Here is a 23,796-nt window from a genome sequence, read left to right as displayed (position 1 = left end):
TCTCCTTGCCCTCCTCATTCCTTAAATGCTGATTGTGTCATACAGTGATGAAGGGGCTGGGTTTTGCCCACACGGGCATCTTGGTTGGATCACTTACCGTTTCTGGGGATCAACCAGGTGATGAGTACAAAGCCTCAACACCATGTCTGGGATTGGACTTGGGAGCACTTGTGGATATGCTGACCGGGATAGGAGTGCTGGTTCTTCCCGCTGGCCTACATGACACTTAAGTGTCCGTGGAACAGAGAGCGTGAACGTGCCATTCACTGCCAACCTTTTAGCACCTTGAACTTTGCTTATCAGGAAGCACCTTGAACACACGAGCTGGTGCCTGCAAGACAAACATGAAGACACTGCAGCTGCATCTCCCTGCAAAGCAATATTCTCATCGTTAGGAGCAGCTTGCCTGCCAGTTTTTATGTGGCATTTACAACCTCCCTAATATCACTTAATTAGCTGAAGGCAATCCTGGAATCTTGCCCACTGTGAGATTTCTCTCCATTTCGTGGAGCCAGTTGTCATTCTGTCAGAAGACAGATCAGCCAGACGTGAGTGCAGAGGCTGGAGCGAGCCCCCCTTGGACGCATGGGGTATCTCTCTGCCCCCAATCTCAGGGCAGTGTCTTGCTCTGCTGACCCATCTCCTGGCCCCTCTGGCCTCCTGGTGGTGATGGTCTCTTCCCTTAGCTCCCCAGCACCACCCGCTGTGAATCCCCGCAACTGCACTGCTGGAACAGTCCGCTGTTGAGTCTCCTGCGGCCCCTGTGCTCCCTGCTGACCGGCGCTCCTCTCACCCCATCAGCCCCTTGCTCCTTCCAGTGTTTCGGTGAGGTCTCCGTACTCTTGTGATGAGAACACACCCTCGCTTCCCGCAGCCCAGCTGACACCCCTGCTCCCTCGTGCTCCTGTTGGGCCTTTGCCCAGCGTGCTGCAAGCCTGGGCCTCTCCCCTCTCCTCTTTGCCTTCAGGCCTTCGTCCATCCTGCAGGGAAGCCTTCTCTGGCCCGCCTACCCAGGCGGACACCTCACCATCCCTCGACACACTGCCGTCGCCACAGCCCTCCGCCGTCTGTGGTGTCTGCATGTGTGGGTTGAGCCTGCTCCTCCTCTGCCCCCATGTAGCTCAGGGTGGAAACTCTGTCTGGTTTTTCTCATCGCAGCCCCGGCACTGACCTGGCACATAGTAGGCGCTCGGGAAGTATTTTCGAATAGATGGCTGGAACCTCAGAGCCTGAGAGGAAGACAAAGGGAAAGAGAAGAGAAGAATTGTTGCCGCATGGGAACCAGGCAGATGCCTCTTGTTTCATGAGCCCAGCAAACAGCAAATCCTGCATTTTGAAGCCCCGACCACTCCTCGGCTAGTCTGTCCTTATAGAACAAGCACACAGTCACTTTCGTCATAGCGTGAAGCAGTCCCAAGAAGGACCAAGCTTCTGGCCCTGTTTGCCCGATGTTGCAGTGTAGGAGGCATGGGGACTGACCTGCAGAACGTAGAGACAAGTGGATTTGCAATGGGGGCCTCCACCAGCCTGGACAAGACCAGAGCAGATGCCCCGTGGAGGGTCAGTTCGCTGGACCTTAGCCTGAAGGAAGTGTGGAATCCTGAAGAGTGAGATGGAAGTGGCCCTGAACTTGACTGTGAAACCTGGAACATCTAGACCATGTCAGCCCCTGGGAACCTGGAAGAGTGTGTCTTCAGAACAGGTGATGGGGTATCCCCAAGACAGGAGGGCAGTGAGGAGCTCGCCACGTGAACCTGTGGTTTAAAGATGAGTTAGGATTAAGATTTTATTTTCTTGGGTTCCAGAATCACTGTGGATGGTGACTGCAGCCATGAAATTAAAAGACACTTGTTTCTTTGAAGAAAAGCTATCACAAACATAGCGTATCAAAAAGTAGAGACATTACTTTGCTGACAAAGGTTCGTACAGTCAAAGCTATGATTTTTCCAATCCAGTGGTCATGAATGGGTGTGAGAGTTGGACTGTAAAGAAGGCTGAGTGCCAAAGAATTGATGCTTTCAAATTGTGATGCTAGAGAAGAGTTGAGAGTCCCTTGGATAGCAAGGAGATCAAATTAGCCAATCCTAAAGGAAATCAACCCTGAATATTCATTTGAAGGATTGGTGCTGAAGCTGAAGTTTTAGTGTTTTGGCCACCTGATGCCAAGGCGTGACTCATTGGAAAAGCCCCTGATGCTGGGAAAGATTGAGGGCAGGAAGAGAAGAGGGCGGCAGAGGATGAGGTGATTGGATAGCATCACCAAGTCAGTGAACCTGAATTTGAGCAAACTCTGGGAGACAGTAAAGGACAGGGAAGCCTGGTGTGCTGCAGTCCGTGGGGATGCAGAGTCGGGCATGACGTAGTGACTCAACAACAAGGATTAAAAGAGAATTTCCACATAGAACCTGGGTAAGCTGCACAGGGTGTAGACAAGAGTATATTCTCCCAGCCTCTCTGTCAAGGGCAGCCTTGAAGCCTACACTGGATTGTCTCTCTGGGGCAATTGTACGAAGAAGAAGCCTCCAGACTGGGACACGGGGCAGGACCAGCGCTGTGGTCGGTGACTGGGCCGCTTCTGGGCGGAGAACCCAGGTACACTGTGGTCGCTCAGGGATGATGTGTTTACTGGGTCCTCGGTCATCTTCACAGGCAGCCCGGCAGGCTGAGCCTTGCAGGCAGGGCTCTGCAGAGAACTGGCCCTCCTGCTCTCAGCACGCTGCTGCGGCCGTCGGTCGCCCCCTGCCCTCCGCTGCAACCCAGCTCCATGTGGTGACAACTCTGCACACGCGCCCCTTTGCATCTGGCCCTTGCTTCTACCCCTGTTTATTTCCTACCTGACACCATGCAATTACCAGCTCTCTGCCTCCTCATGGAGCACACGCCGCCTGGTCCCCACCAGGCTAATGAGGCGATTAGAGGGATTTCATGGTGACCCTGCGCTTCCTCCACACCTGGGTCACCTGCAGACAGCGGGAACCATGGGGCACACTTTCAGGTGAGCAGTCCGGACTGACAAGAAAGAGCAGGAACCCAGCCAGCTTCTCTCGGGAGGCTGCTGGGATGGCCACATTCACCGTTGGAGCCTTCCTGGCGCAGGAACCAGGAGATGTGGCCGGCCCAGCACTCATCAGCAGACGCCAGACAAGCCCTCGTGCAGCAGAAGACACAGCCCTCCATCGCCTTGTCCTGGCTTAAGGCTCACCTAGTTCAGACCGACGGAGAAGTCAGGAGGGAGCACGCCGGTCCCACAGTTCTCCACGTGCTGCTCAGACAGCTTCTGTTCCCCTAAAGGCGACCACTCCCCTCCTCTCGCCTCTCCCCACGTTCCTTGGGCTCCTTCCAGTCGCCAGCGTTCCACGTCCTCTCTGCTTTTACGACCCAGAGCCTTTCCGTCTGGTTAGGGCCCACACAAAATGCCTCCAGGTCTCTTTCAGAGGTGACCTGTCTGCGCTGTGGTCCTGAGGTTCTGGCAGCAGTCTGAAGCATGGAGGGATGTCTTACCCACCGAACAGCCCAGAAGGGGGACGTGGTTTGAGAACCAACATCCCAGGGTGTGGTGTGTGGCTCTTTGCCTGTGGGTTTTCTGTTCTTTGCTGGTGACAGCAGCATCTCTCCCAAGGGCACCTGTGTGCCCTTGGCTGTGTCGAGTCCGTGTGCGTGGTCTTGGTGATGTCATGTGGCCCCAAGTCTGGGTGACCCCAGAGCCTGCGTGCCTGGTGCTTTGCTGCCTTGCATGCACCCTCAAGAGCCTTCTGGCTTCTGGAGTCAGTACTGGGCTGAGTAACAGGTAGATGGATTCTGTGAAGAGTGTTTTTTCCACGTGAACAGATAATTCTCTGTGTAACAGAAGTAGACTTGGCACGAGAGGTGTTTTGGTGCCTGTGTGGAAGGATTTGATCTGGAGCCAGCAGAGCAGCGACCCTTCCTGGAGTGAGTTGGAGACGCTTTCTGCTCCTGAGACAGATCTTTGAGAAGAGACAGCTGCGGGCAAGATGTGGGTCCGACTTTTTCTCTCGTTTCCTTCCCAGTCTAAGCAGAGGGTGCAGGGGAAAGGGGCTGGGTTGGATGATGAGCTCGTGTGGAGTGTGGGGAGAGACGACAGACACGCGGCGCCCAGCCAGGCTTGGAGTCGTTGTCCAGTAAATGCTGTTCCCTTCCCCCTGCCCGCTTCTCTCCGAGTCTGTGAACAAACAGTGCAGGCTTCACAGACGCGTCCTAAACGCTCCCACACGCCCGCGCCCTGTGCCGTTGGTCACAGCACTCCTTGGTCTTCCGTAAGGCCTGTGTTTCCAGCTCCTGGTGGAGGTAGGGTGCTCACAGCCTCCAGGGTAGACCCTGCTCACTAGTCGGGGCTCCTGAAATAAGCCCAAAGTGACCATTTTCATCTTCCACCTTTTAGTCTCTGAGATTGAAATGCCAAATGTGCATGATTTACAAACAGAACAATCAGTGTTGTTCTCATTGATCAAAGCCGCCCCGGGTCCACGTGACAGTGCGTCAGGTGTCTGATGACGCCCCTTGTCTGCTCTCTCCTCGCTGCTGATAATAATAGCACTTCCCGAGTGCCTTCATGATCGGTTCTCTGATACTCGCTTTAGTTCGTTGGTTCGTTTCATCCTTTGAGAGTAAGCAGACTGGCACTGGGAGAGCTGGGTGCCTTGAAACTCAGAGAGCAGGTCCCATGGCCGCTGCAGGGCGGCACTGGGTCCTCCCCCACCCGAGGTGGCTCTCCCCTGGCAGCTGGCCCCAGGCTGCACTGCGCCAGTGCCTCCAGCTGCCCCACCCCCAGCCCGGCATCTGGGTGGCTTTTCTCTCCCCCCAGGTTCTTTTCAAAATCTGGCTCATCCAGCTGCCTAAACATGCAGTAGAGACCGGCTAGCCCAGAGAGGAGGGCGGTCACGTCTGTCACCGCAGCCAGTGGTGACAGCAGGGGTCACGGTTGCCCACGTGGCACTCAGCCCCAGCCGGGCTCCCGCAGAGCCACAGGGCTCCTCCTCTGGTCCTCCGTGTCCTCAGGTACTGTCCCTCCCCAGAGCAGGGCGGGGTAGGGACTCACACCCAGGCCTCCTGGCATCACACTGTAGCTTCTCCCATCCTTGGCATCAGGTCCGCCCCGCGGTTCAGGTGGAAACTCCTGGCAGCCTACCCCCTGCCCATGTGCAAGTGTGATGATCCAGACCACCCACCTTCTCTGACCCACCAGCAAGCCCTCCAGTGGCCCCAATCCAGGGTCACCTTTCAGCGAACCCATCTTTCCGGCCTGCTGGGGTGTTGTGGGTGTCCTGGCATCCGTTGTGTTAGCCTCCCTGCTGGCTTCCTGTCTGCAGGTGTGATAAACACACCTCGTAATGTCATGCAAGTCACTGATAATAGTGTCAAGCAGGACAGGCCCAGAGGGACTGGTGCCGGAATCCTGCCCCGAGCTCATCTGTCTCAGGCAGTATTCACGGGATGCGGTCACACCAGCTCCAAAATTTCATCGTTTCCATGTCCAGCCTGTGCTTCTCCATCTTGACAGTTTCACAGAGAATTAGACTTTATAAAGCGTTGTTTTCCCTTCACACAACCCCTACCACACCCCGTAGAGGCCTTTCCTGACATGTAAGGAATCTCAGCTTAGAGGAAGCCGCCGACTCTGGAGGGCCGTCAGGGGAGGGCATGCTGGGCCATCAGAGTCCTCGGCTGCATCCTTCTGGGACCCGTGGAAGGTTTCTGGCACTTGGGTAACCCTGAAGCTCCACGCACTTCTGGGGTTCTCACTCAGGGTGTCACTCTCAGGCCCCGGCTATCTCTGGGCATTGTCTCTGTCCCCCTTCCAGCATGGCGCCTCTCCAGGCGGCAGGGCAGGCCGGCATCTCCCTACTAATCACCTGGGACCTGCCCGGCCTGACACCTGCCCGTGCCCGGCTCCTCGCGGGGGCTGGCGCTCAGGGGTGAGGCTGAGACCCACTTTTCTTCCATCTCTGTGTCCACGAGCCACTCAGGCACTTTGCTGGGATAGCATGTACAGCCCTAACAGGGCTCCCCTGGAATGCAGTGTCTTCTGGGGCCCTGGAGTTTTACAGACGCTCGAGTTGGTTTGATCCTAAGATGCTGCAGAGAAGGCATCCTTAAGACAGGCTGCCCACCATTGCCTGTCTCTGCCAGAACAGAAGCTGGGGTTGAAGAGCCTGATGCACTTCCTTCCCTTCCGTGGCTGTCAGAGGTCTGACAGTGTGTGTTCCTTCAGTGTGCTGACCTTCCTGTCCATACTAGCGGATTCTGTGCCTGAACGACTTGGTTGCACATTGAGGGCTGCCTGTCACCTTCTCCCTGGAGTTATCAGTCACTCTCACTGTCACCAGAGAGCCACCCAAACCCCCTCAGATTCGGGGCCTTTCTTCATCCACAAGGGTCGGGGCCAGGCAGGAGGGTACAGACCTGGAGGCGGCCTCAAGCCATCTTTTCAGTGGCTGTGACTTGACTTGCTTCCGTATTTAGGTTTGCTGACCACCCCTGTGGTTCTTACCTGCCTGTGTGTTAATGTTTGGTGGGCCTGTTGCCCGGCCAGCTTGCCAGCATCACCATCACCATTATCATGTACTCTCTAAATTGGCCAGTAGAGAGTGTTCTGAGAGTCTGAAGGAATGTTCTAGAGGGAGACTTCAAGACCATGGGGAAAGAGTTCTTGTCCAATGACTGTGGTAACTGGATAACTCTTGGGAAGAAAAGGTTGAATTTGCCACATCCTACCGTAAACCAAAACAAAATCTAGATAGAATTAAAGCAGTGGAAAGTGAAGTCACTCATTGTGTCCGACTCTTTGTGACCCCAAGGAGTGTAGCTTACCAAGCTTCTCGGTCCATGGGATTTTCCAGGCAATAGTACTGGAGTAGATTGCCATTTCCTTCTCTAGAGGATCTTCCCGACCCAGGGATTGAACCTGGGTCTCCCGCGTTGTAGACAGACACTTTACCGCCTGAGCCACCAGGGAAGTAACGTAAAATTAAAGCAGTAGCAGGCTCAAAGAAAATTGTTGTTCAGTTACTAAGTTGTGTCCGACCCTTTAAGACCCCCTGGACTGCAGCGTACCAGGCTTCCCTGTCTACCACCAACTCCCGAAGTTTGTTCAAACTCATGTCCATTGAGTCAGCAATGCCATCCAACCATCTCATCCTCCGTCACCCCTTCTTTTGCCTTCAGTCTTTCCTAGTATCAGGATCTTTTCCAGTGAGTCAGCTCTTCGCATCAGGTGGCCAAAGTATTGGAGCTTCAGCCTCAGCATCAGTCCTTCCAATGAATACTCAGGGTTGATTTCCTTTGGGATTGACTAGTTTGATCTCCTTTCAAGAAAGACAGTATACTTGAATATTTTAAAAAGCTGGAATGAGGAAGACTTTTCTAAGCATGATCCTAAAGCTATAAAATGTAAAGTATTGAGAGACTAGACAGTACATAAAAATGCATTGTTATCCTCTGATACAATTTACAGTTCTGTCCTGCAAAAGCATGCCATGTGTGTTAGACTGACTTTTTACCTAGGATGGTTGTCTCTGAATTTATTGGTGCTGTTGGGAGAAGGTCCTGAGAGCTCTCCTTTTCAATGGTCATCCTTGCAGGCGTATGGATTTCCTAATTAGGCTGGATTTCACCTCATTGGCAGTGGAAGTGGCATCTGCCTGTCCTGCTGGGTAATCCAGCCTGGTAACGAGGGGGGGTTATCCAGCCTTCACTACAAGGGAGTTCCCTGTGGTTAGATAAACTGATCTGTTGCTTGGTAACCACGGGATTACTCTGGTGGATGCTCAGGATGCCCACTTGAGAGGGGCTTGGGTGTTTGGAGGGCAAGGAGGGCAAGAAAGTTGGCAAGTTGCTGGGAGAACTGCAGCTTGGCAGGAGAAGGAGCCGAGGCCCCATGCACCCGTCGTTTCATCTTCCCATCTGTACTTCGCCCATTCGGGCGTTGGGCCCCAGAACAAAGGGGAAGCAGGCGGCGAGCCGGCTGAGTGAAAGGAGGGTCCCGTCAGGGTGTCTCCTGACAGCAGGGGGAACCTGTGCAGGGCTGACCCTGAGGCCCTTCCTCCCGCAGGAGAGGTCCCAGCCTGGAAGGCAGGACCCCGTGTTTGCTCTCTGGACAGTCACTCAAGAGCTGGAGTTTGGGTCTCAAGTCGGAAGAATAGTGATTAGAGTAAAATCATAAAATAGCTAGGAAATGTTGAGATCATAACCTCAAGACAAGCACATCCGACTTCCTGCCAGCATCTTCTGCCTCAGTCAGGGTAGACTCGGAGACCCTGAGAAATGTTCCTGATCAACGCACCACTTGCCCAGCAGAGGTCACCCTCCAGAGCCCCAGGCCTGGATCAAGGGTAGGAGCCACCCCCAGGTCACCTTCCCAGCCCAGGCCTGGCTGAGTTTGTCAGCCAAGAAGGACCGATCTCCCATGACCCGGAGGCAGAATGAGGGGGGACCTCGGGGGCGGCGTGTGTATACAGTTATGCGTCACACTGTGTGTGCGTACACACTGGTACATCGCAGCATGTGTGTGTGTACAGTTACGCATCACTCTGTGTGTGTACGTGTGTATACACTGGTATATCGCACGCGTGTGTGTGTATACAGTTGTGTCACTGTGTGTGTGTGTCTGTGTGTATACACTGGTACATTGCACGCGTGTGTGTGTATAGTTATGTGTCACACTGTGTGTGTATACACTGGTACATCGCACATGTGTGTGTACAGTTACGCATCACTCTGTGTGTACACTGGTACATTGCACGCATGTGTGTAGTTTTGCATCACACTGTGTATGTGTGTGTACAGTGGTATATCACATGCATGCGTGTGTACAGTTATGCATTACTGTGTGTGTGTATACACTGTGTATTGCACACGTGTGTGTGTACAGTTATGCGTCACTCTGTGTGTGTGTATACACTGGTATATTGCACGTGTGTGTGTGTACAGTTATGCATCACACTGTGTGTGTATACACTGGTATATTGCACACGTGTGTGCATACAGTTATGCATCACTGTGTATATACATTGGTATATCGCACATGTGTATGTGTACAATTATGCATCACACTGTGTGTGCATGTGTGTGTATACACTGGTACATTGCACACGCGTGTGTGTACAGTTATGTGTCACTCTGTGTGTGTGTGTGTGTATGCACACGCACGCACTGGTGCATCGGCATGGCCTCTGATGCAAGGTCTAGAGCCCAGCGGCCTGAGCGCAGGCGGCTGCTGAGCCCCCGGGCTGGAAGCGGGCCGCATCCTTGCTCTGTGCCTGGGCTGCCAGCAATTAGCGTATTAATCCCTGTAAGATGCCGGTTATTTATGTTGCCTTAACAGTGGCAGGAGCCAGCATCGGAGTGGTAGCGCTTAGGCTGCTGGGAGGATATTTTGACTGAAATTTTGCATATTTTGAAACTCGGGTTGTTACATTTAAAATTATACACGATGTGAATACCTGGCTTCAAACAAGAGGGGGAGAAAAAGCATTCCTTCCTGTCAGAACCTTTCCAGTCTGTCTGTCATGTCACCTGACTAAAAATAAACCGCACGCCCGGGAACTGGCAGCATTCCGTTTGGGACACGCTGGGCGCATTCAGCAGCAGGCCCATTTCCCACTGCGCGCCCCCCGCACATGAGCCCCGAGGGTGGACGGACCTCCGCCAGGGCCCGGCGGTCAGAGCCACTGCCCATCTGAAAGGGTGAGCCCAGCACTGACGTCAAGACCCCAGAGTCGGTCCCAGCTCTCCTGTGGCCTGGCGGGAGTCTCTTGGCCCTCTGGACTTCAGCTGCCCTGGTTTTAACTGTGGTTGTCTGCAGCCCACGTGCCAGCCACCAGCCAGCACTCCATATGTCTTATTCTCTTTCATGTTCACAAAGCCTGTGAACTACATTTCAGGGATCGTCCCCATTTTTCAGATGCGGAAGCCCAAGTTCCCCGTGGACGTCATTCAGCTAGTGAATGACAGAGCAGGGTTCCAGGCCCGGACCCCCCTTCACGCTGCAGCTCTCGCCTCACAGCTGCCCCTGTCCTCCGGCCTCCACCCGCATTGCCCCACCGAAACATCCCTGTGAGGCGCGAAGGCCTCCTCCGTGTCAAATCGTGGTGGCTTGTCATCCTTGATCCTGCTGGGGCCTCCTGTCCCGCCCGATGGTTCCATCCGGGACCGGCTGGTGGGAGGAGCTCAGGCTTGAGTCCATGGCCCGTGTGTGCATCGGGCTTACGGTCTTGGGGCGGTACTTCCCCTCCTTCGGCCTCAGTTTCCTTGTCTGTAACGTGAGATGGTGACCGAGCCTGCCTTGTGGAGTGACAATCCTCCCCCGCGCCCGCTCTGACCTCCTCACCACGCCCTGTCCTGCACTGACACACAGGCGTGTTACTGCAGACGCCTGACCCTTAACCATAGGGTACTGTCCGGCCTCGAGTCTTCTTCCCCGCACAGGTTGCCTTTGCATTTCTCCCCGTTTGTGACAGTGGAAATGTGACTGGCATGGATTGAGACCCCCGCCCCCCACATCGCGTACACCCCGCCCTCTGCAGTGTGAGTGTAAAGGGAGACGGTAGCTTTAACCTAGTTACAGACTTTGTAATCACTTTACCAGCACAGTATTAGTCTCGTAGTTAATTCCTGGGCTTTGAAGGAGTTCTGTTGTATTTATCTTCAGTCCGATGTATCCTCTGATTTTTACAGCAGAGGGTAGCGTCTGCCTTCTTTTGGAGCCCGCGCTGTTGCCACCTCAGGGTTGAAGGCACCATGGGCACAGCAAGATGGACCCTCTGGTGACGACCCTGTTGTTTTGGATAAAATCCTGTCTTAAGCATTATTTTACCATTCAGTTTTCATAATCATTTTTTCTGTGTACGATTGAACTTCTACAAATTTCCCCCTCTGATCTTCCAATCAAATAAATGATGAAGCGGCTGCCTTTTGAAACCAGTTACTAGGATTCACCATCTGCCATTGATTTCCAGGCTTCGGGACTTTCCTTGTGGGTCGAGTCCATCCCTGGTGCAGACGCCACACCGCCGTCTGCCCAGGCGCACCTGGGTGTGGGACTGTCAGGGTCAGAAATGATCTGTTATTACCAGAGGCTCTTCAGTCAGGGAAGAGGTGTCGGTGGCAGGCACCGCAGCCCCCACCAGCCTCCCAGCCAGGGCCGCAGGAGGCAGCCGAGGGCAGGGGCTCCCAGGTGCTGGCGGGCAGAGTGCTGTGAATTTCAGGGCCGGTTTTCCCCCCACCCTTTGGCAAACTGCTGTATCATACACCTCATTCGCCATCAGAGTGTGAGTGTGTTTCATTCTTTTCTTTCCGTGAAAACAACACAGAACAAAGCCTCACTTTTAAAAATGCCATGATATTTTGCCACCGTTATGAAAATCTGTCAGCAGCGTATCTAATCTTGCGGTGCATAGAATATCAAAACAAGCGCTATTGAAGGGATTGTACTTCTGTTAATACAAAAATGTCAGTTCCGCACTCTCGGAACCAGCTGCCATCCGCCTCTTCCCAAATGGAGAAGGGAAAAAGAGAGAATAATAAAGTTTCCTTTCTCCCCCCTCCCCACCACCCCACTGTCGCTGCTCCCCAGGCCTGACCTTCAGAGGAAGAAGACCCAGAGTAAGCAGCGCCTGGCTGAAATCTTGCGTTCCGAATATGCCAGCGGGATGGAGACCGGCGGCGCCAAGGTCAGGAAGCAGAACACGCGCGGGGGGCCGGCCAGCCAGCCCCGTGGTGCCGCCCGCACCCCGGGCCCAGCCTCCGAGGGAACAGATTAAACACACCCCCCCCCCCACCCCAGGCCTCCCGGAGGGACGGGGAGACGTCCCAGAAAGTATGTTAACCTCTGCCTGCACAGGGTGGGCCCTGGAGTGGGCGTCCTGTTCTCATCAGGAGCCCTGTGAGAACTGAGGGTGCCACCACCACCCCCTGCAGACCCCTGCCCCTGCGGGGGCAGGGGTCAACAGAGGGTGGATTAGCTGATTACCCTGCCTTGTGTAAGACCCCTCTCAGATGTATTCCATCACTGCCCGTAGATCACATGAGCACTTAATCACTTAATGTAAATCCTGACGTCCTGCGGCACCCACCCGGAGGGGATCCTGCCTGGTGGTGCCGTTCTGAAGAAGTTTCACTGTTCACTTTAAGCTGCCCTCTACACGTATGTTAGCCTGAATTTTGTAAAACAGGATTTTAAAAACTGGAATTGGTAGAGAAAAGCCTATCAGATTCTTTTCTTGATGTATACAAATGCTTTATTAAAAAGGACCAAATGAGCTTTTGGTGTGGGTCACAAATGCCTCCGGGGTCTCAGTTCCCGCGTATGCAGGCAGCTCAGAGCGCCCGCGTCACACTCACCTGCTGCTCTGTCCTTCTTGTCAAGGGGAAAACGTACTTTCTTGGGACTAATTGATTTACTGTTGCCTTTTTCTAGTTTGCCTTTGAAGTCAAAAGGCACCGCTGTCCTGAGCGTTCTCTTCCATCTTGCGCTCCAGAAAGGCTCGGGGTCTGTACTGTGGCCCGGGCCACAGCTGCCCCTCCCCCATTGTGTTTTCTGGGAGGTCTGAAGGAGAACCCCCCGGGTCGTATTGATTTCCTAATAAATGTAAGATTTGGGCGGGGTAACTCCAGTGGCCCAGGAGAGGGGAGCAGAGCCTCCTGGCTTTCTGTCCTCGGGCAGTACTGTCTCCACCTCTCTTGTTCTCTCCCCCATTCTCTGAAGTTACTAGCACAAGTGTGGAGGCCCCCCTAGCCCCTCCAGAGCCACGTGAGCTCAAGGGCCCGGCGAGGATGGTGAGCGTTACACAGGCAAGTGGTCTGCAGGAGCCATGGGGAGGGGAGGCCTCCTGGCCTCCATCCCTCAAGTGTAAGGTGAACGTGGCTGGACATCCCACCAGAAGGGACGTGTCCTGAAGGTGAGGGTGAGTCTCAGAAGCCCTGGCCCACCAGTGCAGGGAAATGTGACCTCAGAGACTTGGCTGTCGCATCGGAATTAATAGGGGTCTTTGGTGAAATCTGTAACAGTGATAATAAATAAATACACTTGCACACATGCCATACTGACTGGGTAAATCTGCCACCTACTTTTTATTTCCATATGTGAGGGTCCACAAGATTGGGATGAGAAAAGGGGGGATCAAACTTTGTCAACAAAACCCAGCTGTCTGAGAGAGGGTTAATGCCAGTGATCTGGAATGATCAAAGAGAAACTCTGCTTTGCGCCTCCCCCCACACAAAGTACTCATTCCATGAAAGGAGGACTCTGCCCTGGGAGCGGGCAGAAGTGCTAGGGCCCTGCAAAGCATTTAAGTGACTGTAATTTTGAGATCTAAACTTCCTCTTCATGTGCTGAGACTTAAGTGAAGGTTTCTTGCCATGGATGCTGTCCGGGCCTGTTTCTAAGTAGAATCAATACATTACCCCCAGTTAATAAAGAAACATGGATTTAGCAGATTTAGGGTTAATATTATCTAAATTTAAATAACCTTAAAATAATCTCTTTCTCTCTTATTATGGCTCTTGACAGATTATATATTTCAGGCATCAATTAGGGAAAGCTTTAGCCTAATTCCACTATACATATCCTAATTTTGTGTGTATTTCTAATCTTGCTCTTTTTCTGATTTCCCAAACTTACCTCTTTCTCTGTCTCATAAACCTGATCCCCATATTTAGAAGTCAGAATCTGGACATTTCATGGAATGTTGCAGCCTAAAGCTTTTTTCCCTCATGGGCTTGTAGAATGCTCTTTTTTTTAATTCCAGACATCTTCATGTTTGGAACCCTGTGGGCTGCACATCTTCACAGGGGCCCCCATTCTCACGCACTACAGGGCAGAGAGCCCTCGGTGAGTGATTAAGGAAGGCCGCGCTGATGCAACGCAAGCGGCATTTTCCACTTTCAGAGAAGCGGAGCCAACCGACTCACAGCAAAGGACATTCTGACAAAGCCTGGTGGATTCCTTTGATTTTTTTTTTTTCTTCCCCACTGTGGTGAAGGGAGGCAAGATTTAGGGAAGAGAGAAGAGTCAATGAGAGCCCCTAAGGCAGGTATATCCGAACGGCTAGCACCCTAGGTATTTAGCACTTGAGCCCTTCAGTGGAAAGTCAGCGGAAGCCATTAGAATCCAGCCGTCGCTTCCAGGAGACGGAAATTTAAGGCTCCCTCCCCCTCCACTGGAGAAGTTGTCCTCCTTGCAAAGGGCACTCCACTGGTCTTGTTAAATTGCCTGCGTGACCACGACGCCTTATCTCTTAATCTGCTCCACCAGAGGAGAAGTTCAGAGCAAAGCCTTTCAGCATGGAGGCGGCTGAGCACCCCTTAAAATCAGCTCGACTTCTCAAACAGGCTCGGAAGCCTCGCAACAAGACTGCTAGGGGAATCTCAACTTCTTTTCAGCTCTGTTGCCCCTGCTCCCCTGGAGTCTAGGTTTCTAAGCAGGGTGGGGGTGGGTCAGTGGAGGCACTGAGCCGCTGCTTTCTCAGTGCCTCTTCTATTGTCTTGCCTGCTGGGGGGCTCACACATCCCTGCTTTTTTTTTCTATCTTAAGGGAGAGTTCACCCAGCCCCCGGGGTTGGGAACAGAGAAACCGATTTAGCCTTCTAAATGGATGAAAACTGAAGCCCACCTCACTGCAGAGGTTGTAAAGTTATTATTACAGATGGGAAGTGCAGGACAATTTAAAATACTGTAATTATAAACTTGTCGGGGAGCCTTGTTCTTCATTAGTGTAAGATATGAAATCAGCTCGGAGGTACAAGGACGATTACATAGTTGGGACTGTGTCTGTGATTTACACGGCCGCTGTGTAAATGTAAGGGTGGTTGCTCCAGTCTATCTCCTTCCCTTGCACAAAATGAAAAGCACACCAGTGCAAGTTGTCCTTTGATAGATTTTTAATATGATTTTAAAGAGTTTTGTTTGGTCTCATTCTTATTCAATGAGATTAATTTAAAGCACTTATCCCCTGGGTTTAAGTCAATCCATGTAGGATTTGGGCAGGGTGTGTTGCGTGGGGGTGGGGGTGGGGGTTTGTTTGCAGGAGGCTGTGAGAGACTTCTTTCCCACTTCATTAACCCTGAGTTGGGGACAGTCCCCCCTTGCCCCCTCCTCCAGCCAGAGCTGAGGATTTACCAACCCCCATTCACATGCAAAAGAACTCGAAAGCCGAGGGGCTCCTTGACTTAATTAGCTGCTGTGCATTTGGCAAAATTAGAATAATACCCTCCTCACCCTAGGAGAGAAAAGGGGAGGCGAGAGGGTGCTGGCGGGGAGGCGGGAGGAAGCTGTAGCAGAGGCCAGCGGAGGGGAGTCAAGAGTGGAATCCGAACCCCACCCCTCCTCCACCAGGCAGTCCTCTCCTGGAGCAGTCCACCACAAACCCGGAGTGGGGCTGGGCTTGCTGGGCCTCCAAACTTCCCAGCTCCAGGCGCCTCCTGGGAGTCTGAGCTGCAGGTGGTGTGTGGGAGCGGACCACCTGAGCCCAACTCCCCTGTGAGCAGCGGGGCCCCAGGAGGTAACCTTGGCCCTTTGAACGGGAACGTGAAGTCTGGAGTCTGGCTGGAGACTGAAATCCCTGTCCTGAGACCTGAAGTCAGAGGCTGGGGCCCCGGAGCAGACAACGGGGATTCGGCTTCCCTCTGGGTGGTGTCCCCAACATGGTCATGGGGTGAAGGGGCAGTGAGAAAATGGGGGAGTCGGGTTCCCCAGCGAGGGCTCGTCAGGTCCTACCCGGGGCAGGGGCCGGGAGCTGCCTCGCCAGCCGCTGATGCACGCGGCCGAGGCGCAGGGCGGAGAGGCCCACGGGGGGAGCAGCCTCGGAGCCCATCTGTCGGCCCCCGCGCCCGGCCGGCCGGTCACCAGCTGCTGGCGCCCTTGTTGCGGCCAGATGAGCTGGCTCAGCCGGGGCACCGCATCCCGGCCCGCAGCCGAGCCTGCCCGGGCGCTGACCCCACCCCGGCCCCCGGGACCGGCTGAACAGCGCGGAACCAGATGGAGAGGCAGGAGCAGGGGGGGAGCCGCGCGCTCGCCTCACTACAGAGATGGGAAGACTGAGGCCCGGGATGGGGACTCCTGCCCCCAGCCGCAGCTCCCAGGAAGAGAGGGAGATGAGTCACAGTGCTTCCTTACTGAGGGTGAAGAGCCCGAGTCCCAGAAGCGGGAAAGGAACCTTTGGGAGGAATGGGGAAGGGCCGAGCGCGGACCGACCAACGGAGCGTGCGGACAAGCGCCTGGTCATTTGTAAGAAGTTTATTTTCGACGTTAAAAAAGAGAGAGAACCCGAGGGGTCTGACTGTCCCCCAGACGGAGGCTGGACGCGGGGGTTGGGATGTGGGTGGGCAAGTCCCCTGGCTTCGGCCTGCCCCGCCTGGCACTGCGGGCGGTGGGTGGGCACAGGCCACAGGCTCACTGATTCACAGACACAGTCACGGGCTGATGGGTCACGAATAAATAACTTCATATACACTTTGCACACGGTATGTACAGCTCTACTGCCGGCCCTGGCGCGGGGGTGGGGGTGGGGGCGGCGGGGGGCTCCGCACTCCCCTTCCCCTCCGTGTGTCAGGGCTGCGGGGTGAGGGCTTGGTGTACAGCTGGACCGGGAAGGGGGAGAGCGCTGCAAGGAGGTCGCCCCACCTGCTCCCGGGAGGGGGCGCGCCGGTGGCGGGGTTGGGGGGGTGGGGTGAGGGGATAGGACGTATGTACACCGGATGGAAGTGGCTCCCTGATGGAGTGACCGGGAGAGAGGACGGCGCGGGGGGGTTAGGGGGACTCAGTCCGGGGGTCCGGGCCTTAGAAGACTTGGCATTTGGCCCTTTTGAGGACCCTGGGCCCGACGACAGGGAGGGCCGGTCGGGGAGCCGCCCTTGCCCCGGGAAGAGGCGTGAAACCCTGCGCCCTCCCAGAGCGCGGGGGACCCAGCGCGGAGCCCCGGGGCCGGGGGCCGGGTGCTCCCGGGCGGGCGGGCCGGCGGGGGGGCCGGCGTTCACCGAGGCTGCGCGGCCCGCGGGAGGACGCCGGCCAGCGGGGGCAGCGGCGGCGGCGGCTCGCTGGCGCCCTGGAGTCCGTGGATGAGGATGCGAGGGACCAGAGGTCTCTGCAGCGCGGGCGGCGGTGCGCTGGGCCCGCGGTACAGATAGAGCGCGGCGCCGGGATCCAGGTTGGAAACCAGACTCTGCGGGTAGAAATAAGGCGACGGGAACATCCGCTGGAGCGCCGAGTAATTGCCCGCCTCGGCCAGCAGCTCCAACCCGACGGCCGTCTGTCGCTTCCACTTAGTCCTAGGGACCGAAATAAACGCGCAAGGCAGGGATCAGGACTGGGGCGCTCGGAGACCCCTGCCCCTCAGAGTGCCTGCCCCGGAGCGCCTGCAGAGAGGCCAGGAGGGAGCCCACTAATTCGTTCAGATCACTAAATCACGGGTTGCTGGGCATCGTTACCGCGTATTAAAGGCATCTATGCTATTAATCTTCCACGAACCTTCCATGACTGTCATCCCCGCTTACAGATAAGAGAACTGAGGAGTGGGTCAGATCTCAGGACGGCCTAGAAAGAGGAGACCCCGGGTTCTAAGCTAGGCTGTTTTATCCCCAAAGCCCGGGTTAGCTCGCCACACTTCTCGAAGGGTATCCCAGCCTGGGCGCTTGGAGCGGGATGTCGGAGCTCTCCGCCCCGCGCCCCCGTGCATCGGCCCCCTGGGGAGGCCTTGGAACGAAAGATCACCCCGGAAAGGGCCGCAGGGGGTGCCGGGGTCGGTCTGCTCGCGGCGGAATGGGGAGCGGTTGATGCTGCCAGCCGCCCCACCGGCCCGGAGGAGACCAGCCTCGCCGCGGGACCACAGTTGGCCACGGTTCTGCGGAAGCCCGCGGACCAGAGGCCGCGGCGACTGCAGGGGAAGAGCGCACGGCCACATCCGCCGCACCCCGCGCGCAGGTCTGAGGCTTGGGGCCAGCCCCACAGTCTGTCCTGTCCCGAAGCCGGGAGGCCCCCATCCGAGTGCCGGCTGGGGTTGGAGGAAGGCAAGGAAGCGAGGCCACGCTGGTTGCCAGGGCTGCGGCCGGACTCCTGGGTGCACCTGGCCGGTGAGGCAGCCCCACTGAGCCGGACTCAGCCACACCACCGACCGTTTTCCTGCCTGAATTATTCATCATCGTCATAATTGTGTAATTACTGTAACGGGCCTTAATTATTAATGCCCGAAGCAGTAATCGGTATTTATTATTAATGGGGCAGCGTGTTCTGAGCTTGTTTATGGAAAGCAACATTCCAGCCTCCGCTAAGAGTGTGCGGGTGACTGTGGGTGTGTTTGTATTAGTGAGTTGTGTCGATGTGAGTGTGTGACTGGATTGAGCGAATGGCTGTGTGTGTATTTTGTATGCGCTTATGTTTCTCTTTATCCTGCGAATGTCTTGGGAAGGAAGATTAGGAAACACCAGGTTTGAGGCCAGTGCCCAGCACCAATTTTCCGGTCCCCCAGGCCCCAAGGAGCTGGTTCTGGGCCCCTTCCCTCCTTGAGTTTCAGGGACTAGAAAGACTGGGGAGGCCTGAAGAATCCTGGGAAAGCTCAGTGCCACCCCCTCTACCCCAGCGGCTGCCCAGGGCTGGAGGGAGGTGGTAGGACGTGGCCTGGGTGGGCAGGCTTGGCCCTCCCGTGGTCCGCATGTCTATCTGTCCTCCTGATCGAGTCCTCCCTCTATCCCTCACTGTGGGCTTCGGGCAAGGCTTTCTCTCTCTGCCCGAGGCCTCACTTTCCCAGTTTCACAGAATGGGGAAAGCTCAGAGGTCCTCCAGGCAGTCAGACCCGTGTCCCAGGCGGGTCCGTGGAAGGGCGGGGAGGAGAGGGAGGGGGCCTCACCTGCGGTTCTGGTACCAGGTCTTGACCTGCGTGTCGGTGAGGTTGAGCGAGGCTGCGAGCTCCATGCGGTCCTGCACGCTCAGGTACTTCTGCCGCTCGAAGCTGCGCTCCAGCTGTGCCAGCTGGTGGTCGGTGAAGGCCGTGCGCGCCTTGCGAGGCTTTTTCAGGCGCACTGGAGGGCTGTCCCTGGAGCTGGAGATCTCCCGGTCGCCCTCCTCCTTCACTGCGGAGACACAGCCGTGCATCAGGGCCCAGCCTTGCCGCCCGCCCGCCCTTACGGTCTTGTAAATGTGGCTCCCGGTGGTGGTGGCCCCGCTGCACTCGAGCCCGAGCCCGTGGGGCCGCGGCAAAGCTGCTCAGGGCTGAGACCTCCCAGCCCTCAGACCGAGAAGGATCGACACCTCCAAGAAGTAACCCAAAGCCTAGAGAGAACTCGACCCAGCTCCCACACTGCACGGGCACTCCCTGGAGGGATTAGAGGACTGACTGGGTGGATCTGCCAGGGGAGGGGAGCGGTGGGGAGGGGACCCAGGAGTTCCAGCCTGGTGGGCTGCTCCGGTGCATGCTCCGGGGTTTAGGACTGTGCCCCCGATTCGCTGGCTGCATCTGGGCCAGGAAGAGAGGAAGCTGAGGACCAGAGTCTGGGGAGAAGAACCCATGTCGAGGGACAAAAACCTGTTCACCCTGGAGTGGACGGTGGTCCTGAAGGACACCCATGTCTCGCCTGGCCCCTCTTTGGGTGCGAATCTATAGGGATGGTTCCCCTGTTTCTTAAATTAAAACAGTGCACAGCGCAAAATGCAAAATGTCAGGTGCCCGATCTGGGAGCACAAACCGTTTGGAAAAATAAGTGACATGTTTACCCCTCAGATGCACACGTCTCTGAGGTCCGTGTGTCCTTGTCATTTGCCTACGGTAGCTGCCCTGTGTTTCCCCCGATGGTCGAGACACACCAGCAGGGTCCCCGCTCCTGAGTCACAAGGATGGGACTGGACAGTGTGGTTTCTTTTTTCCCCAGCACTTTCCTTTAGAATTGACTGCACCGAAAATGCACACTTGCTGGAGCAAGCTCAATGACCTCCCTCCTTCTTCCCCTAAAGTGATGATATCACCAGAGACCATCTCCCCCAAATGGGCATGGGGCTTCCCTCCCTCTTTTTCTCTGTGTTTCCTTTATGCTGAGTTTCACTGAGCATGGCGTTTGCAGTGACAGGGTTCAGCTGAATGCGAGTTGATTTCTCTCTGTAGGAAACAATAATCCAGTTAATTGAGCCACGAGGGAGCAAGACTTTTCAACCAGAAAGCGGTTCAAGACTGGGAGGGCGCCGGTCACTGGGTACACCCCAGCGGTTGAGCCAGGAGAGCGATAGCCGGTGAGAAACCAGTGAGAAGCCGGTGAGCGGGGGTCCACGCCTTCCCACTGCCTCCTCCAGACCAGCTCGCCGGCCTCTCCCTGCTCGCCTGGACTCAGGCCACGTTTGGGCAAGCCTGCCTCAGGAGATGGGGATCTGTTAGGATGGGGGATCTTTTCTGTCTAGGCCAGGCAGGTAAAGTTGGAACAAGTTTGAGGAAACGATTATCCAAACCTCTAACTTGGTATTGTGGAAACCTTACTTTTTGACCTCATTGTCTGGCCTATTTGTAAAAACCCCCCATTTCTCAGGACTGAGCTCCAAGGTTGGGGGGCGGGGTGGAGGTTGAGTTTAGGGTGTCCAGAAGAACGGGTTGGCTCCTGGGGCTTTTTCTCTAATTCCTCTCTCAGGCGCAGGTTGGAGCCTTCAGATACACACTCGCGGGTGCCCAGCCTCAACCTCCGAAGCAGGCTCAGTCAATCTCAACGCCTGAGAGTTCCAGGCCCCCCCGCCCCAACCCTCCCGGCTGGGAGCACAGTGCCCGTTCGTTTCTCCATGGATATCGGCTCTTGCGAGCCAGGCCGTGTGCTGCAGAACGCCTGACTTCAAAGCCCGGTTCCGCTTCTTTAAATGCTATGCTGAGGAACCTTTGATGCCAAAACTTGGGATAGGACTGACCTTCCCTGCGTGCCCTCCTTGGAGGAGGGACTCTTTGCATGGTAGGTGGATAGGGGAGTCGCTTAGCTGCCAACCCCGTGTGTCTGTCTGTCTCTCGGTAAGGTCTCCTGCTTCTGTCCGCCTTTGAGAAATGCTCCGGAGGCGGTTATTTCTTCTTCTTCACCCGGGACTTTGTTGATGCAAATGTTGGGGGGACCTTCCTCTATCTTCAGCTCCAACCCTATTTAAGTGATATGTGGACAGCGGGCCCTCATCACCACCCCGATCAGATATCATCAGGGACAAGAGAAGAAAATTGATATTCCAATTATCTTAACCCCGAAACCTTGACTCAAAATCCCACCTATGGGCAAAAAAATAAACAAATAAAGAGACACGAGCCAAACTCTTTCACCAGCAACACGCAGTGCAGGAGGGTCTTGCGGCTTACTCTAACTATAAATCTGGGTGTTGTTGAGAATTATAAATAATAAAATATGGTGTTACACATATATATTTACCTTGCCTCCCTTGCTCCCCCTCACTTCCCCACCACACACCTGTTTTTCTCCCAGGCAAGTTTTTCTTGTCTCCCTAAACAGACCTGGGGGGAGGAGCAGGGGTCCCTGGGCCACAGGCATCTGGACCCCCTTCCTCTAGCTCCAGCCCAACCTGCCCATCTAGCACGGCTGACCCAGGGAGACCTCGGAGTCTCCACCGTTTGCTTGGGGCAGTGGAGGAGGGAATAAGATGTGGAGTGGGGCCCCATATGGGTTTTGGTTTGAGGTCAGGGCGTGTCCACAATGAATTCTTGGTTGGGAGGAGAGTGTTAAATGAGCCTTCCTAAATTTTTGTGATGATTTAGTGCAAATATGGGTCAGGAGATGTAGGGCCCCCAAGACAATATAGAAGTTGGCTTTATAGGGAAGCTTTATCTCATGGAAAGCATTCCGGGAATTAGTTATAAGGCTGAAAGAGCTCTGAACAGCCCCTGCCAGCCCTTCATTTTCTACTGGATGGGGACACAGGGCTCTGAAACTCCTTCCCTTCCTGCCTCCTGACTTCTCCCTGAGAAAAAACTTTGTGCCTCTGGCCTCACCAAAGACCTAAAGTCAAGGCAGTGGCCAGGACGAGAAACAAAATTAAGGAATTCTTTCTCTCCTTCCTTCCTTTTTTCCTTTCTTTCTTCTTTCCGTCCTCCTTCCCTCTTCCCTCTTAGTGCTGATCTCAGCACTCTGGTTAAGGAGGATGGAAAGGAAACTAGGGAAAGATTCACGGGGAGAAAAAGCAAGTAAAGGGTCCTGCAACCCCAGTATAGGCTGGGTGCTAGGGGATCTCTGGGTCCCACACACACAGCCCAAAGTTGATTGCTCAGTGCACTTCAAATGAAATCCAGTGAGGACAGTTGGGTGAGCACGGAGACCTCTGAACTCGATCCCAGCCAGCCAGCAGCCTGCCCGACTGCTGTTTCTGCTTTGAACTGAGCATTTCTTTTGCAGGATTCCCTGGACCCGGATCACACCGGGGGCCAACGGGAGAGGAAGCTGAATTCCCCTCCCCATCTGGATATTCAAATTAAAGGGTGGAAAATTGACTGTTCTCAGCGCTCCAGCTGAAATTTCCTGCTAGGTTTTCCCCCATATAAAAAAGCATTCAAGCAGAACCCATTGGGTCTTCCGTTGCTTCTGCAAGGTCTTTTCCCAGAGAGCCACTGGCCTGAGAGGAACTTGCTTCTCCCACCGGAGGGTTGGTTAGTCCCAGCCGAAGTTTGGAAAGTTTGCTTTGTGTGTTTTCGGGAATCTCTCCTGGGTCACATAGAACTCCTCTCCTCGCTCTCTCCGCTGGACTCTTTGTTGCTCAAAAGCATAACCACGGGCCTGACTGACTGAAAGCTTCAGATGAGACCAGCGGCTCTGCCTGGGCCCAGGGGCGCTCAGGGTGAGCATGTGCGTGTCCCTGCGTGTGTGCACCCCAGTTTTAATGCCGTGTTCAGCAATGGAGCCCCCCTCCCCTAGGTTTTCATCTCCCACTTTCTTACCTTTATACTCAGAGTCCGATGAGGCGTTGCTGCCACTTTTGTCCAGCTTGTCTCTAAAGTCCTCCCCAGCCTTGGCCGCAAGACGGCCCCCAGGGTCAGGAGCGGCTGGCTGCCCGCTGCTAGAGTAGGGTGCACAGGCCGCAAGCGGTTTGCAGTCGGCAAGGATGTCCCTGATCAGAAAGGAGGAGGTCACGGTGCGAGACTGGGCTGGGGCCGAGAGCTGCCCAGGCTGCAGGTGGGAGTCCAAACCTGGTCCCGAAGCCCCGCCAGGCCGCTGGGCTCCCGTCTCCAGACAGTCCCTTCCTGGCGAGGCTGGTGAAGAGCAGTCGCTGCTGCTCTCTGAGCGAGGACTCAGCTCCAGGGGAGAGCGGCAGTCCCCGAGCAAGGGGTCCCCCTTGGGAAGGGCGGGGCTGCCCGCTCGGTGGGAGAGAATGGAGTCGATCCCAAAGCCATTGGAGCCTTCCATAGCCAAGCTGCGACCTGTCCTCCCCAAAAGCTCCCCACCCACCCCCAACCCCAGCCGCCGCTGCCCCTGCCCCTAGCTGCGGGCTGGCATGGGGAAGGCGGGCAGGGAGCCTGCGGGCACCTTGGATGGAGTTCAGCCTTGGGGGAGCCCAGGAGCTCTGGGCCAACCTCCTCTGCGCATTAGATCCAAAAGGGCTCAGCGCGTCTTCTGCAGCATCGCACGGAGCAGCCGAGCCGAGGGGGGGTGGTGGGAGTGTCAGGGAGAAACGGGAGGGAGGGTGCGCCAAGTTGGGGAGAGCCAAGGGGGAGATGGACGGCCTGAGCTCCCCTTTGGCACAGAAGAGATGCGAAGACGCTGGAATCTAAATAAAGAAGGGCTTAAAAAAAAAAAATCCAAACTGTACGCTTCTTCCAGGCGAGCGGTGGCCGAG

The 23,796-nt window shown here is 55.4% G+C and overlaps 2 protein-coding genes across 2 annotated transcripts in view; one reads left to right on the top strand and one right to left on the bottom strand.

Annotated features, from left to right (window-relative positions):
- DDX31 (DEAD-box helicase 31) overlaps window positions 1-12,276 on the top strand; it is a 73,031-nt gene extending 60,755 nt beyond the window's left edge. The window contains exon 20 of the mRNA XM_018056040.1: window positions 11,591-12,276. Within this exon, the coding sequence (XP_017911529.1) occupies window positions 11,591-11,777 (187 nt within the window). The 3' untranslated portion in view covers window positions 11,778-12,276. The remainder of the gene's footprint in view (window positions 1-11,590) is intronic.
- Window positions 16,233-23,558, bottom strand: BARHL1 (BarH like homeobox 1). The gene is made up of 3 exons (XM_018056038.1): window positions 22,901-23,558; window positions 18,854-19,076; window positions 16,233-17,279 (listed from the first exon to the last, which is right to left on the bottom strand). The coding sequence occupies exons 1-3, from the start codon at window positions 23,364-23,366 to the stop codon at window positions 16,985-16,987; spliced, it is 984 nt and encodes a 327-aa protein (XP_017911527.1). The 5' UTR covers window positions 23,367-23,558; the 3' UTR covers window positions 16,233-16,984.

Source organism: Capra hircus, chromosome 11, assembly GCF_001704415.2.
Source record: "Capra hircus breed San Clemente chromosome 11, ASM170441v1, whole genome shotgun sequence".
Taxonomy (NCBI): domain Eukaryota; kingdom Metazoa; phylum Chordata; class Mammalia; order Artiodactyla; family Bovidae; genus Capra; species Capra hircus.
This window is presented reverse-complemented; position numbering and strand designations above follow the sequence as displayed.

Bases quoted from the DNA above. Each gene is read 5' to 3' on its own strand.
- BARHL1 (XM_018056038.1), bottom strand. From the start codon at position 23,366: ATGGAAGGCTCCAATGGCTTTGGGATCGACTCCATTCTCTCCCACCGA. The intron at 19,077-22,900 runs GTAAGAAAGTGG...GTGTCTCCGCAG, and splicing joins ATCGGACTCTGAGTATAAAG to TGAAGGAGGAGGGCGACCGG. The intron at 17,280-18,853 runs GTGAGGCCCCCT...TTCGGTCCCTAG, and splicing joins ACCTGGTACCAGAACCGCAG to GACTAAGTGGAAGCGACAGA.